Source organism: Octopus bimaculoides, chromosome 1 (genome assembly GCF_046866305.1).
Source record: "Octopus bimaculoides isolate indiv1 chromosome 1, ASM4686630v1, whole genome shotgun sequence".
Classification (NCBI taxonomy): domain Eukaryota; kingdom Metazoa; phylum Mollusca; class Cephalopoda; order Octopoda; family Octopodidae; genus Octopus; species Octopus bimaculoides.
Window position 1 is genome coordinate 22,924,838 of NC_142928.1, and position 15,046 is coordinate 22,939,883.

Sequence of the window (15,046 nt, forward strand, 5' to 3'; positions counted from 1 at the left end):
TCGATTGGATTGTTGTTTAATTGTTGCCGTTGTTGATTCGTTAATCGTTGTTTTGTTTTCCATTGTGGGAAAATGGAGAAGGCGCCGGAGGCAGGCCCCCAGTTATGCGGCCGCAACGAGCAGAGGAGTAGACGTGCAAGAGTTAGAGGTCCGAGAAATAAAAGTGGCGCCCAGAAAGATGAAGAAGAGTGAAAACTTAATCACTAAGGAAGGTAACATACTGAAGCTAACGCCATCGGAAGAGTTATCGGCCAACCATGAAGACAGCCACGAAGAAAATAGAGATTGCAGCGATAGAAGCCATAGAAGAATGTATTAAGGAATTGAAAAGAGTTACAACATACGTTACGAGAGGGAGGAGATACACTATTGTGGAGGTGCGCTTCACAACGAAGGAGGAAGCAATAATGCACTCCACAGAGGCAATAAGGTCAGAAGAATGGGTGCTCTTGCCTTCGTACTGCGGCAAACGTGTGGCCAAGGTGCGTGTGGGTAGCGTGCCACCCGAATTAAAGGAAGAATGGCTGATGACAGTCATAACGTATAATATGAAAGACGGGAGGATTCTGAAGGCTACAAGGACCCTACAAGGTGAACTACTGGGGATATGGTATCGAATTAACGATTCAGGCAACAACGGAGGACTTGAACAGTGTGGTGGAAGAGATCGTGCTGCTAGAAGATGTGAAGCTGAGAGTTATTGTGGAGGGTAGGCCGCCAGTATGTTTCACATGTGGAGAAAGGGGCCACATGAAGGCATGGTGCACCCAAAGAAAGCAACAAACAGAACAGGAGAGACATTAGTGTGAACCGAGTAGTACAAGACAAGGTAACAGAAAAAGAAACGGAGAAGGGATTCACTATAGTTAAAAAGAAAAGGAGGAGGAATGAGTTCTCCGCCAGAGAAGCAGGAAAAGAAGAGAGAAGAGGTGAGGAAAGAAACTGTGAAGGAGGGCAGTAGGCAGGAAAAAGAAAGTAAAAAGAAAGTGGAGTTACCAGTGGAGAAAGTGTCGGAAACCCAACTGTATGAAGAGAGGCTATTTATGTAGGAAGAAAAAAGAGAACCAAAAGTCCAAGAGAAAGGGAAGAAGGAGGAGGAGAAGGAGTATGGCATTATGTGACGTACCCCAAAACTGTTGAAACAGAGAAAAAGATGATCAAGTTTCATTCAATAGTAAGAGTGAAGGTGCCTTCATACGTCTACGCGGAGGATATGAAGGCAATATTGATAGAATTGGAAAACTACAGAAAGTTGAAAGAGATATGTGGGGATAATGTTGACCCTCCAGGAGTGGAGGTGGAATTTAAAGAGTTGCCACCAGTGGTGGATTTAAGAGATATCGAACCACTAATGTAGTTCAACTAAAGACAAGTATGAAATTAAAGGGAAAAAAGAACAATTGTAAATAGTACATATAACGGTTCAAATGATACTGCATGAGAATGGGGTCCATGCGTCCGTTTTAATTTTTTCATTTTATATAACTTTCATTTCATTTACATTCATTTTATGTTTTTGTCCCCACTGTGGTCTTGTCCGTCCTTGTGGTGTCCCTATCTATATTTAGAGCCTTATGCCTAATAAAGAAATCGATATTTCGTCTACCGTTACGTTCTGAGTTAAAATTTCGCCAAGGTCGACTTTGCCTTTCATCTTTTCGGGTCGATAAATTAAGTACCAGTTACGCACTGTGGTCGATGTAATCGACTTAATCCCTTTGTCTGTCCTTGTTTGTCCCCTCTATGTTTAGCCCCTTGTGGGCAATAACGAAATAAGAATCGTTAGCACGCCGGGCAAAATGCTTAGCGCTATTTCGTCCGTCTTTCAAACTCTGCCGAGGTCGACTTTGCCTTTCATCCTTTTCGAGTTGCTAAAATAAGTACCAGTTGAATACAGGGATCGATATAATCGACTTACCTCTTCCCCTAGTGCAAAAAATTCAAACCAATATTTTATACGGCCTTTTACCTTAGCGGCCCGAGTTCGATTCTCGGCATGGAAACGCTACAATTTTAGGCGCAGACATGGCATGACATGGCTGTGATTAATCACTTGATTTCTGGTTTAGTTCCACTACACTGCACTTTGGGCGTATACATTTTGCTCTATCCCCGGGCTGATTAAGGCCTTGCGAGTGAATTTCATTGACGTAAACTTTGGAAGCTCGTCGTGTGTGTGTGTCCGTCTTACCGCTTGACATCCTATGTTGGGTTGTTTGCATCCCCGTAACTCAGCGGTTTAGCAAAAGTCACTGATAAAATAAGCACAAGATTTCAAAAAGAAATAAGCACTAGGGTTGATACATTCTACATTATTCTTTTAGGATCTTTTTTAAAACGGGGGCCACATTTTTCATTAACGAAACACTTTGGATTGGTTGAAATTATCGAAATAAGACAATTTTTTACATGAAATAAATTCGAATACAAAAATATTTTTCTGTTCTATAACACAAAATAGATAAGTATACGAAATTTGAAAGTCTTTCGGTACCAAAAACACTATGTAAAACATTAATGAAAAATGTGGCCCCCGTTTTAAAAAAGATCCTTCTTTTATTCGTTTATCCGTTTCAGCCCTAAAGCTATGCCCATGCTGGAGCGCCAAAATTTGAAAAAAAAAAGTGTCTTTTTGTTTTTAGGCGGTAAGTTACGATTTGATGGCAGTTTAGCTGCTATTTCTAATGTGTAGGGCGTCTCTGAAGAGGCTCAATAATTGGCTCAAGTCTTTATTTCCACAACTGTGTCATAAAGACGATGTTAACCTTGTTAGCTCACTCTTCTATGATTATTTAACCATCAGCGTTTGGTTCTCTTTTATTATCCAGTTCATTTTAATAGACATTTCGTCGTCTGCGTGTTTGTCTGTCTATCTCACTGTCTCTACCCCTCTCTCTCCCTTTTCTCTCTCAAATTCCCCTCTCTCTCCCTTTTCTCTATCAAATTCCCCTCTCTCTCCAACACATTCTGACCGCCTTTTATTATTATTTTTTATTATTTTGCTTTGTTCTTCGTCGGTAATAAAATCCGGTGTTTGTAAGCTTATGTCAGTGTGAACATAAAAATGGAAAGCAAAAAAAAAAATCCGTTATTTTCAATCAAACGCAAAAGTGTGTTTGCGAATGCCGGGAGAAACGAGACTTCGGAAACTGAAGATAACTTTGAAAGTTACCAGGCCGATTCCACCACCACCACCATTAGCATCACTATAACCATCAGCCAACCTGAACTTTCACCCCTCCCCTACTATGTACAACTTGGGGGAGTCTGTAGTGCTCTAATTACTCCGACGTTTACCATCAGTCTCTCTCTGTCTTTCTGTCGCCCTTCTCTCCCCTTCTCTCTCACACACATACTCACATACACAAACACACACACATCTATGTATTATACATGTATATATATACACACACACCTCTGTTTTGTAGTGCTATGTTAGCTTACTCGGCATGTTAAACTGCTGAAGAAAAAAAACAAAACAAACAAACTAGAAAAGCAGCACGTACCCCACCTACCACACTCCCAACACATATAACTCCAATAAAGTAAAAACAAAACAACAAACCAAACAAACAAACCAACAACAAGAAAACACATCAGTTACAGTCGTCCTTTCTGTTTCTGTGGCTTCAGGCTCCTAATTCTAAAAGCGAGATACCCTGATACCCTTATTTCACTCATATATAACATGACTTCTGTTCAGGTGCTGCACGTCAGCAACGACTTGCTCGGCCAAAACTAAGTTACACTGGGGATATTTAATTACAAAAACAAAAGGATAAAAAAGAGAAGAAAAAAAAAGACTGTGTGTGACGCCTGGATTTGATCTTACAATCATCTTATATATTGTTTACGTTTGATAAAATTAAATTTTCTTTTATATTGCCTTCGATAATTATGCCAGGTTGGAAACCAAACTGTTTCCGGACTTCTATAAACGAAGGTAAGTCAATTTACATTTTCTAAACGCAGAATATTAAATAATATATACATACATACGTACACACACGTCTATCTATCTATCTAAATATTCTATATACATGATGCACACATACATATATGAATATCAGGTTATTGAATGCACACACATATATACATGCATGATGCTTATTAAGTTTTTAAGCGCAATAATGCTCGAACTGTGAAATAAACTTTCAGCCCTTGAGTCACTTTCGTAACTTTCTACTGATTAAAAATAATAAAAATATATTAACTCATGTATTGAATCCTATTTTTTCCTGTTCTTCAACACCCCCCCATTCACACGAAGTATATGTGTGTGTATGTTGTGTGTGTGTGTGTGTTTGTACATATATCAGCTCGAATTTGGCTGATGTCGACTTGATCTTTCATCTGTCAATAAAAACTAATAAAATACTGTGATTGATCTAATTGACAAAATCAGTTCGTTATTGATCTGACAAAGCCAGTCCCCCCTTCTCCCCGCCTACCAAATTTGGCAGCTTGGGCCAACACTACAAATCAATATGTACCAATGGAAGTTAGCAGAATTTTGCTTGTTACCTTCGATGTAATCAATATGTATATTCATATTTGAAATATATATTTATATATAAACACTGAAATACATTTATTTATGCACACTTGGAGATGTTTGAGTATGTATGTATGTACGTACGTATGTATGTATGTATGTATGTATGTATGTATGTATGTATCTACGTGTTTATATGTGTATATGTGTGCGTATATATGTGTGTACATACGTATATTCATTTATACATACAAACGTACATATATACAGACATACATATACAACAGTAAATGAATGTGTATATATGTGTATGTATACAAACACACACACACACACACACACACACACACACATATATATATATATATATATCCGTATGAAAGTATATCGATATCTATCTATCTGTCTATCTATCTATCTACATAAATATATGGATGTATATACATATAAACATACACACAGACATATATACATGTACATACCAACATAAATATAGTTACAAACATGCTAGCAAAATAAGTGTAAACGTATAAATACATACAAACATAAATGAGTCTGTGTCTGTATATAGCATTTCTGTAAGTGCATATTATTTATATGTTTGGTGCAATATATGTATATGCAAGTTTGTGTGTGTTGAGTTGCGTAGAACATAAAGCTATATACAATTTCACAGCTTCGTAACGGGACCCGGCACACTTATTGTATTGCTACACCGCATGGTTGAAATACTTATTTATATACTGCAAACCTTCTATAACATGTATATATCTATGTACACCACGCTTATACATACATACATACATACATATAAATATATGCTCACATACATACATATAAATATATGCTCACATACATACATACATATAAATATATGCTCACATACATACATACATATAAATATATGCTCACATACATACATACATATAAATATATGCTCACATACATACATACATAAAAATATATATATATGCTCACATACATACATATAAATACATATATGCTCACATACATAGAAATACATTTATGCTCACATACATATAAATATATATATGCTCACATACATTAGCATATATACACACACATATATTCAATACGTATGCGCACACACATATACATGCATATATATGTGTATATGTATTTATGCTTGTAGACTCCCTATATTTGTACTTGCGCACTTAGATATTTTATTTATGCATACGTACAAAGATGTAAACATATACCAATGCTTGTGTATTTGTTATGATTGTAAAATAAGTCATTCGGTATATCTTTGGATATACATATACACGTGTGCGCATACATACAGGCACCCGCAAACACACACGTATACATACGCTCACAGACAGACACAAGCACACGCACTAACACACAGACACACACATGCACACGCATGATCACAGACGCAAATTTACTTATTAATTTCATTTACGTCGCTCCATTCGTCATCATATCTCATGACTGAATGTTGTGCAAATAAATAGGCAGTATATATATGCAGCTATATATGTATAGCTAAACACCGCAGTATTTACGTTTGTTCTCTTCTATTTATAATTATTTGAAGTCTTCCTGTAAAGAAGGAACTGATATAAAACTTCATCACTAGAATGTAGGTAACAAAAACGATGTCACGTTGAACTTCAGAAAAGGCTCGCATATTTTTACTGTTCCGCTTACAGATTGCATTTATAATGTACGTGTTAGCTGGTTGGTTTCTTTATCTGACAACCCCAGATTATCCGGATTGTGACTTTGGTCTCTACGAGCAAACCCATGTGAACCAATTACTATTGGTATAAATGTGAGTTTATAATCTGGGAATAAATAGAAGCTGAAGGTTTCGAAGCTGTTATCCTTAGTTATACTCCTTCTCTTTGATTTTCGAAGAGATAATCACATCATCGGGGCAGCTGACCTCTATGGATGGACGGACAGACGAATGGACAGGCGAACGGGTGGATGGACGTATTATAGTGTAACAACGTATGTTGAGGAGCTTTATAATCAAAGCCGTTCTCGCCGGAAACATCCCTCTTGTTGTCAGAGGAAAGTAAATCGATTGGGCTTTGGGCGGAAAAACAGGACTTAAAGTAGTGATTATTGTAGTAGCGGTAGAATAAAGAGAGGATGAATGCGACATGTCTTTATACTCCTGATTATTGTATCTTGCTGAATAGAAGTTTTGCTAACCAATCACATAGCTTTTTAACGTAGTATGTGCATGCGCGCTGTGTTGGTAGTTTGTAAGTAATATTCGTGCTTTGTAAAAGATCCACAAATGTTCAGTGAGAGATGAAATACATTGTGGCTTTGAAGATACAGTTTTTTTTCTTATGGTACAAATGTATTTTCGTCATGAAAGGTCATCAGAGATTGTTAAAGCTTATAAAATTTTAGCTGTATAAAAATGACTATGTAAAGATTGTTTACCAACATAACATGGCAGTCCTGGTTTAGGACTAATGCTGCTGTAATTTAGGCCCAGGAGGCGTAATGTTGCTGTAATTTAGCCCCAGGAGGCGTAATGTTGCTGTAATTTAGCCCCAGGAGACGATGTCTTCTCGGGCTAAATTATAGCAACATTAGTCCTAAACCAGGACTTCCATGTTATGTTGGCAAACAATCTTTACTACAGTGTATTGTTGCTGAATATCTCACGCTGTGAGTTCAAAAGATAGTAATTTTCTAAAAAACGACTATGGTCTTCATTGTTTTTTCTTTTCTGCTTGTTGAATCGTGAAGCAGCAGCATTGCCAGTGAACTTTGTTAGCTCTCCGAGGCCAGTGAACATGGTGCCCTTGATGTTCCGTTCAAACTGTTGTAGATCAACACCTGCAGAAAAAGACAAGAGGAAATTCCTGATAGTCGATACTCTAAGAGGGAAGGACTGGCCATTGTGTACCGGGCCGGGATGGATACAACAAGGGTGACGAGAGATGAAGAGACAAATGTATCGGAAATGCTTGATTGGAAGAAATACGAGATTAACCAGTTCCGAGGAACATAGATCATTATAGTGTAGCAGAAGTATGTTTATCATTCGGCCGTTTAGCCTTCGATACCCTGATATTGGCTCATACGCATGTTTTCTGTAAGTGGTCACATGATCTGGCCACGTGATGGTGCATATATCGATCGAGTCCTGTTTTTACGCGGGCTATCCAATCCCATCACGTAACAGACCAGCGTAGCGCGGGAAAATTATGTCTGTTCGCTGGAGCCCCTAATCAGCTTTAAAAAGAGGAATCTTTCCCGTTTTCTCCAGTGTGGTGGGAAGACACGGTCGAGTTCGGATCTCCGCAGAGAGGAGAGTTATCTTACAGAGAGCCTTGACACGTTGTTGTGTTCTGTTTGCTCAAGCACACATTACCAACTTCCAACTGCATGAGAAACGAATATGTATATTTTCTTCTGACGATATCATTCAAGGTATACCAACGTTTGCTGTACCGATTCATTTAGCGGTTGAATAAATTGTTGTTGGCACTCCGTTGCTTACGACGTCGGGGGTTCCAGTTGATCCGATCAACGGAACAGCCTGCTCGTGAAATTAACGTGCAAGTGGCTGAGCACTCCACAGACACGTGAACCCTTAACGTAGTTCTCGGGAAGATTCAGCGTGACACAGTGTGACAAGGCTGGCCCTTTGAAATACAGGCACAACAGAAACAAGAAGAAAGAGTGAGAGAAAGTTGTGGTGAAAGAGTACAACCTGGTTCGCCACTATCCCCTGCCGGAGCCTCGTGGAGCTTTAGGTGTTTTCGCTCAATAAACACTCACAACGCCCGGTCTGGGAATCGAAACCGCGATCCTATGACCGCGAGTTCGCTACCCTAACCACTAGGCCATTGCGCCTCTACCGGTTGAATAAAATGTAGCAGCTAATTACAGCTCTTGTCCTTGTATTTCTTTCTGCTGTTATACCTGACTCATTTGAAACCATGAAATTGTAATTTTACCAGGACCAGAACTTCACGCTACTCAACCACCTAAAAAAGGTATCAGTAGAAAAGTCAGAGAGAGGAGACAATACACATGTGGGTCAAAGGCTGGGATGTGTCTGTGAGTGATTTAAATACCAATAAATCGAGTTGCCCTTCTCTGGGTACTAATTATAGCTGGTCAAGCGGCCGCAAAAGAGACCCTTTTATTGAGTATAACAGACAAGCCAATAATTGTTCTACTGTCTTGTATCACCACCAGGGAGAGTAGGGATCCTCAGCTACCGGACTGGGGATTATTTAATGGCGGGCGGCATAGCAAGAATAAATTTTTAAAATTTATTTCTATGTTATTGACTATCGCACTCTGTAAGGTGTTTCTGTATTATACATGTTTTATATATATAATATATATGTATCATATAAGTAATAATTAAATTACATATTGTGCATTCTATTGTTTTGTTATGCATTTATTTCCTCTGGTCCGTGGTAAAATTGTCTTGATTGAAACCGGTCCAATAACAACAAAGCACAAAGACTTTTTGTGGTCACTCTTTCTGGTAGAAGTCGCCAAATCTCCCTAAAACACTTGTTATGAAAGAATGCGTTCGATTATGTAGCCCTAATTATCCCTTAAGCAAAACAGAATGGTTTTGCCTAAATGCTCTTGACCATAGTTTGATCAAGGCTAACAACGACGACAACAACGCTACGAGTCAGCGAGGAAGCCTCTACGTGATCACTCGATCTGCTAGAAATAGCCATGAAATCTTCAAATTACATCATACCGTCTTATAAGAAGAATATAGAAAGGACACTAGATAATGTAGCTCTGCAAATCCTTAAAAACGACAGGAGAGTCACGGCTGAAACGTCTTTGAATATAGATCTTCTCAATCAGAGTTTACATCAGGTACAACAACTTCGGTATTAACCATTTTACCGAATAAAACCTCGCTGTGGAAGCAATGGTTTCACCTTACCTATTATCTCTTATTTGTTTACACAGTATTTTAGAAATACACATAAGAAACTATATATATATAGTCAGAAACGTGAAGAAAAATGAAAGAAAAATAGAATAAATTTACTTTGGAACATTAGATTTTTTTCTTCGGTTCATTTTACCTTTTGTTCGGGGAACATTATTTCTTCTGCTGTAATTACTCAATTCTCTTATAAATCTTTACAAAATAAAATACGACAGTGTGACGTGACGAGAATAAATATTCACAATAAAAAACACATTAACTCATTGAACTGCTCTTTTTTAATCCAATGCAGGTCACCAGTAGTTTTGCATGGACTCCATGGTTGTTGTGGTTGTTATTTTAGTAATCTTTCTTGGAATATATTTTTGATCTTAAAAGACACCGCTGTTGGGATCTGAGCCAGCTTTGTTGACTGTATACACATCGGATGTTAGAACGAAGAGAATTTATTCGTTTTTATTTTTCTCCTTTACGCTATCTTTCTGTCAAGATTCTTTCCTTTTTTTTTATATTATCTATCTCAGTCTTCTTTTTATTCTTATTGTTCTTATATTTTGGTTAGCTTTCGTCCCAATGTCAGATCAGATAAAAATCTATAAGAAAAAAAGAAAGGGGAAAAAAGGGAATCCAGTAAAATGCTTTTTCAGTAGTCATCTATATTCACATGCCGTTTTCTAAGCGATAAGACTGTCCAGATTCGTGGGGGTTTTTTTGACGCAAAAGAAAAAAAAATCTTACTTCCACTACTACCACTCCACCAATTCCACCATCGCTTCCTCTTTGTTTACGTACATAACTGGCTTCGCTGCTGGGTGGTACGTTTTCTTTGCGAATAAATTCTACGACCCAGTTTCAATTTGCTATTGTAATAGCTTCATTTATCGCGTTAATGCCATTAGCTAAATACATTAACAAATCATCTTTTAATGTTTTTCACATTACGAACGCGTTTAAATACCCAATTACAGAATCGTAGTTGTTGTATTAATATTATCTTTTGGCGGAGTTTCGGATTCCATACCTCACGGGAAAGAAAAAAAGGTTACGGAAAGGGAGGAGTGCAAAACTGTGAAACGATTGAATTTTTGAAAAATACCTATTTTTTCGTTTTTACGAGATTGCAAGATTCTTGGTGTGAACTCATGTATTAAAAAAGATTTTATTGTATGTAGGGAGGGTCATTATGCCAATTATAAACACAGCACTGGTTCTAGTTAACTTCTTTCGTATTTATTTTAGTATTTATTTAACTAAATAACCAACTAATCGACTGTTTGATCAACCAAACGATTAATCAGGCAATCGATTAGTTAACTGGTTAACTAATTCAGTAATAATATAACAAAAGAAGTAAAACATAGCCAGTGCATGTGTTTATTATTGATTTAATGGCCTTCCTAATATCCAACAAAATTTTTTTCTGTTTTTAGAATCATAATTTCCGTTGTATGAAACACAGGAATACTATAAAAAGAAAAAATAAGGAAAATACAAAACAAAACTGAACGCTAATTTTTCTTTAGATGATGTATGGGGCGCCTAATCTGAATCTCAGTCATCATTATTTAGTGACAACTGTGATGAAAAACTGTCTTATATCAACGGTTCCTACATTAATTTTGGCGCGCAACTCATGATTTTTCTCCAAATCACGAAATCCAGAGCTATATTTTACAAACAACACTCCATCAGCCTAAAGCATTGGATAAACAAGCAAAAAAAAAAAAAGTGCTTCAGTGAAAGAATTTATCTATATAAATAAAGAGAAAAGACCATATCATAACATTATTTTGATAGTGATTAAGGTGGCAAGCTAGCGGAACCAGCGAACAAAATGCACGTTTATATTCTAAGTTCAAATTTCGCCGAGGTCGTCTTTACCTTTCATCGTTTCAGGTCTGATGAAATAAAGTACCAGTCAAATACTAGCATCAATGTAATCGATTTCCTGTTCCCTTCAAAATTGCTGGCCATGTGCCAACATTTGAAGCCATTTTTACGAAGAGAATAAGTCATTTTTTTTATAAAGATATGCTTTTATCAAATTTTATTTAAGCACATTTAAGCCCGCAAAATTCCGGGTGATATTATTTTCTGCGGAACTTACTTCAGGGTAACACTATCTTAAATATCTTAAATTCACTTCAGGTTCCATAACGCTGCTGTGGCATCTAGTTTTTTCCAGTCCGTCAGATATTTACAATGTTTCTTGTACTTTCAGGCATTTCTTATATGTTTGTGTATGTATTTATACGTAACACACACACACACACACACACGTATGTGTGTGTGTGTATATATATATATATATATATATATATATATATATATATATATATATATATACATATATGTATGTATATACATATATTTCTTATCGGTTTCAGCTCAGAGCTGTGACCATGCTGAAGCACCACCGTTTTCCTATACTGTTATTATTGAGAACCTCCTCTGATATGTGGCATTTGGTGAATAAGGAAGTTTGATGCCGCGCGGTAGATTCATCTGGGACTCTCGACAAGAAGAGGTCCAGTTTTGATTTGAATACACCTACATTCACTTTCTGTATGTCCCTCAGGCTCTTTGGGAGAATATTAAACAGCTGTGGACCCTGAAACCCAGGCTGTTGCAGTAACTGGTCCTGAAGCGCGACAACATTGCCAGTGGGCGATATGTATTGCATATGACTATATTCTGTTGTCTTATGTATACTAGAGTATCACATACTGAATTTAAGTATGACACTAGGACCTGGGGTGTGAGATCCTCACAGATGTATACAGTAACTCCACCATGGCTCCTTTCTCTTCTGTCTTTTCGCAGTATGGTATATTTTGGTGCGTGTATTTCTGCATATCAGGCCTCACATGAGTTTCCACGAGTGCTATGCATAGGGCTTGATTGCATGCAGCAAGATCTCTTAGGAAAAATATTTTGCTTTTATTGTTGAGATGCAACAGGCCTCCAATATTTAGTTAAAATATTGGCGTGACGACTGTGCAGGCGTTAGGGGAGGCCATCCTGTGTCTGTTTATTGTGGTGGTCTTGCGTAGTGGTGGGCAAGGTTCTGTGTTTGCGCTTGATGCAACTAGGTCAACTGCTGCACAATCTTTTGCACCATGCACAAAAATGGCTCTTGCTCAGCTGCTGCCTTGCACATAACATCTGAAGAGCGCACTGCATTTGCTTACTTTCTCTTTGGAGACGATTGGTGCCTTTCCTCGGGGAAGTATTTCTCCTTAAGGCCCCTGCAATTTTGGCGGGGTCTCGGGTGAAGAAACCGACACTTTGTACCGTCTTCCCCATGCCAACATTTGCCTGTCTTCACTCCAAATTTCCTCTCTCATCTAGGGTTTCGGATTCCATTGCAGCCTCCATGTTTGAGTTGTTTTTTTTTTTGTTTTTTTTGCCTGGTGGTTTTAGTTTTAGTTGTTTCATCTTTTCCTTTTCCTTTCTCTCCCCTTCCTTCTTTATGTTTGTGCTTGTGGTCTTCCCTTCCTTTACTGGTAGTAACCTTTGCATTCTTCTGGTTTTCTATAGGGGTGAGGACTCCGTTCTTTTGTGGAACCACTGGCATAGAGGGACTTCTGGTTGTTGTTTTTTCATCTTCCCAATCTTTATCAGCCTGGTTGTTCACAGAGGTGGGGGACCCATTCTTTTGCTGGGACCACTGGATCAGAGGGACTTCTGGTTCTGGTTTCATCCTCCCTATCAGTCTTGCCACTACTATTTTCCATGATGACATCAAGAGTGTCAGTGTGTGGTCTAATAAAGGCACAGGATCGGATGAGTTCGTTTTCCTTCCGTTCTGTCTGCTCAGGGGTTCTACAGAAACCATTGTTCTTTAGTGAAGCAGTAATTATGTTGTTTGGAGGATCACCGCTAGCAATCATGAACGCTTGCAACAGAAGTTTCAGTTCCTTGCGATCCCACTTTGGTGCTGGGTGGGGGTAAGAGGACAGAGAGGAAGTAAGAGAGACAAAGGGAGGTAAGAGGAAAGGAAAGAGAAAAGGAGGTATGGAGCAATAGGGAGAGGGAAAGAGGGAGGTTGATATGAAAGAAAGAGAAAGGAGATATGGAGCGATAGGGAGACAGAGGGAGGGAGACGAGGAGGAAGAGAAAGAGAGAGACAGTGAGGGAGAGAGAGAGGAGAGAATGAAGAATATACGAGGGAAAGGGAGAGACAGTGAGGAGGGGTAGGGAAAACGAAAAATGTATGAGGGGAGAAGCGGGAAATGGAGAAAGATATGACAGGGAGGGAGAGAGGCGGGAAATGGAGAAAGATATGACAGGGAGGGAGAGAGGGGAAAACAGAGGAAAGTATGAAAGAGAGAGGGGAAAAGCAGGTAAAGAAGATATGAAGGAAATAGAAAGACAGGTTATGGAACGAGAAAGGCCGTTGTGGGTGAGAAGTTAGACAGAATACGATAGCGAGAAGAAAGAGAGAGGGAAAGATAAAGATATGAAAGAGTGAGAGAAGGAGGAAGATATGAAGGAGAGAAGGGAAGAGCAGGTAACGAGGATGTGAAGGAAAGAGAGAAATGAAGGGTACGAAACGAAAAGTGCCGCTGAGTGATAGAGAAGTTAGATGGAAGACGATAGCGGGAGGTGGGGAGAGAAAAAAAAAAAAAAAAAAGAGGTTTCGTGACAAATTTGCTGCCTTTAAATTTTGTCAAACAGAAGATTGGAAACAAACTATACCTCTTAAACTCAAATTTTCAGTAAACAAAATAAACAAGAGGAAACAAAATAAACAGCTGAAAAGGATACTTATTCCCGAGAGGTAAAAAAATTCCAATCGTTGTTCTTGTACGAATCAGTTTTGTTTCAAAAAGAAAATCGTCTTCTTTTTACACACGGCAGTGCAATTTTTTCACCACTTGGTTTCTACTACGATAGATCTGGCTTGCATCGCTGACTTTAATATAATATATTACATGGAAAAATGCAAGCATGAAAAGTAATATTCTTAAGATTATAAACCTGGATAAGTACAGGACAAGTTGTTAAACTTGCAAAAGTATAGGACAAGCTATTACTTCTAGTAAAGTAAAGAATAAGAAACTTTTTACTTAAAATATTGCAGCAAAGAATGTTCTAATTTATCACTCTTTACAGTTCTCATCTTTTAAATTTATTGTACAAAACTGTTCGGCTAATTTGTAAGTTTGTCTAAGTAGTCACTGTATTTAAGGTAGTAAATTAGCCAAATTCTACTTAAATAAGTATAGTGTTATTTGTAAACTATAATAAAATATTTTTTATAGTCAAATTTTAATTTTAGCTGCAATATTTTAAGTAAAAAGTTTCTTATTCATAACTTTACTTGAAGTAATAGTTTGTCATATACTTTTACAGGTGTAATGCCTTGTCCGGTACTTTTCCTGGTTTATAATCTGCTGCGATTGACGAAATGGTGGACTTAATATATTCTACCACTACCGTGGTGACCCTCAACCCCTAACTCTCTTGGTTTATATATATATATATATATATATATCTGCGTGTGTAATATATTTCTCATCTTTTACTTGTTTCAGTCATTAGACTGTAACCATGCTGGGGCACCGACTTCATACATACATATATATATATATATATTTATATATATA

At 37.7% G+C, this 15,046-nt stretch overlaps 1 protein-coding gene across 5 annotated transcripts in view; it reads left to right on the top strand.

Moving 5' to 3' along the window:
• The first annotated feature begins 3,411 nt into the window (after positions 1–3,411).
• LOC106884182 (glutamate receptor-interacting protein 1) overlaps positions 3,412–15,046 on the top strand; it is a 542,605-nt gene continuing 530,970 nt past the window's right edge. Inside the window, exon 1 of one of the 5 annotated variants that reach the window (XM_089349488.1) lies at positions 3,412–3,943. In XM_089349488.1, the coding sequence (XP_089205614.1) occupies positions 3,898–3,943 (46 nt within the window). In that variant the 5' untranslated portion in view covers positions 3,412–3,897. The remainder of the gene's footprint in view (positions 3,944–15,046) is intronic. The other 4 variants (XM_089349543.1, XM_089349474.1, XM_089349479.1 and 1 more) reach the window with 4 other exon arrangements.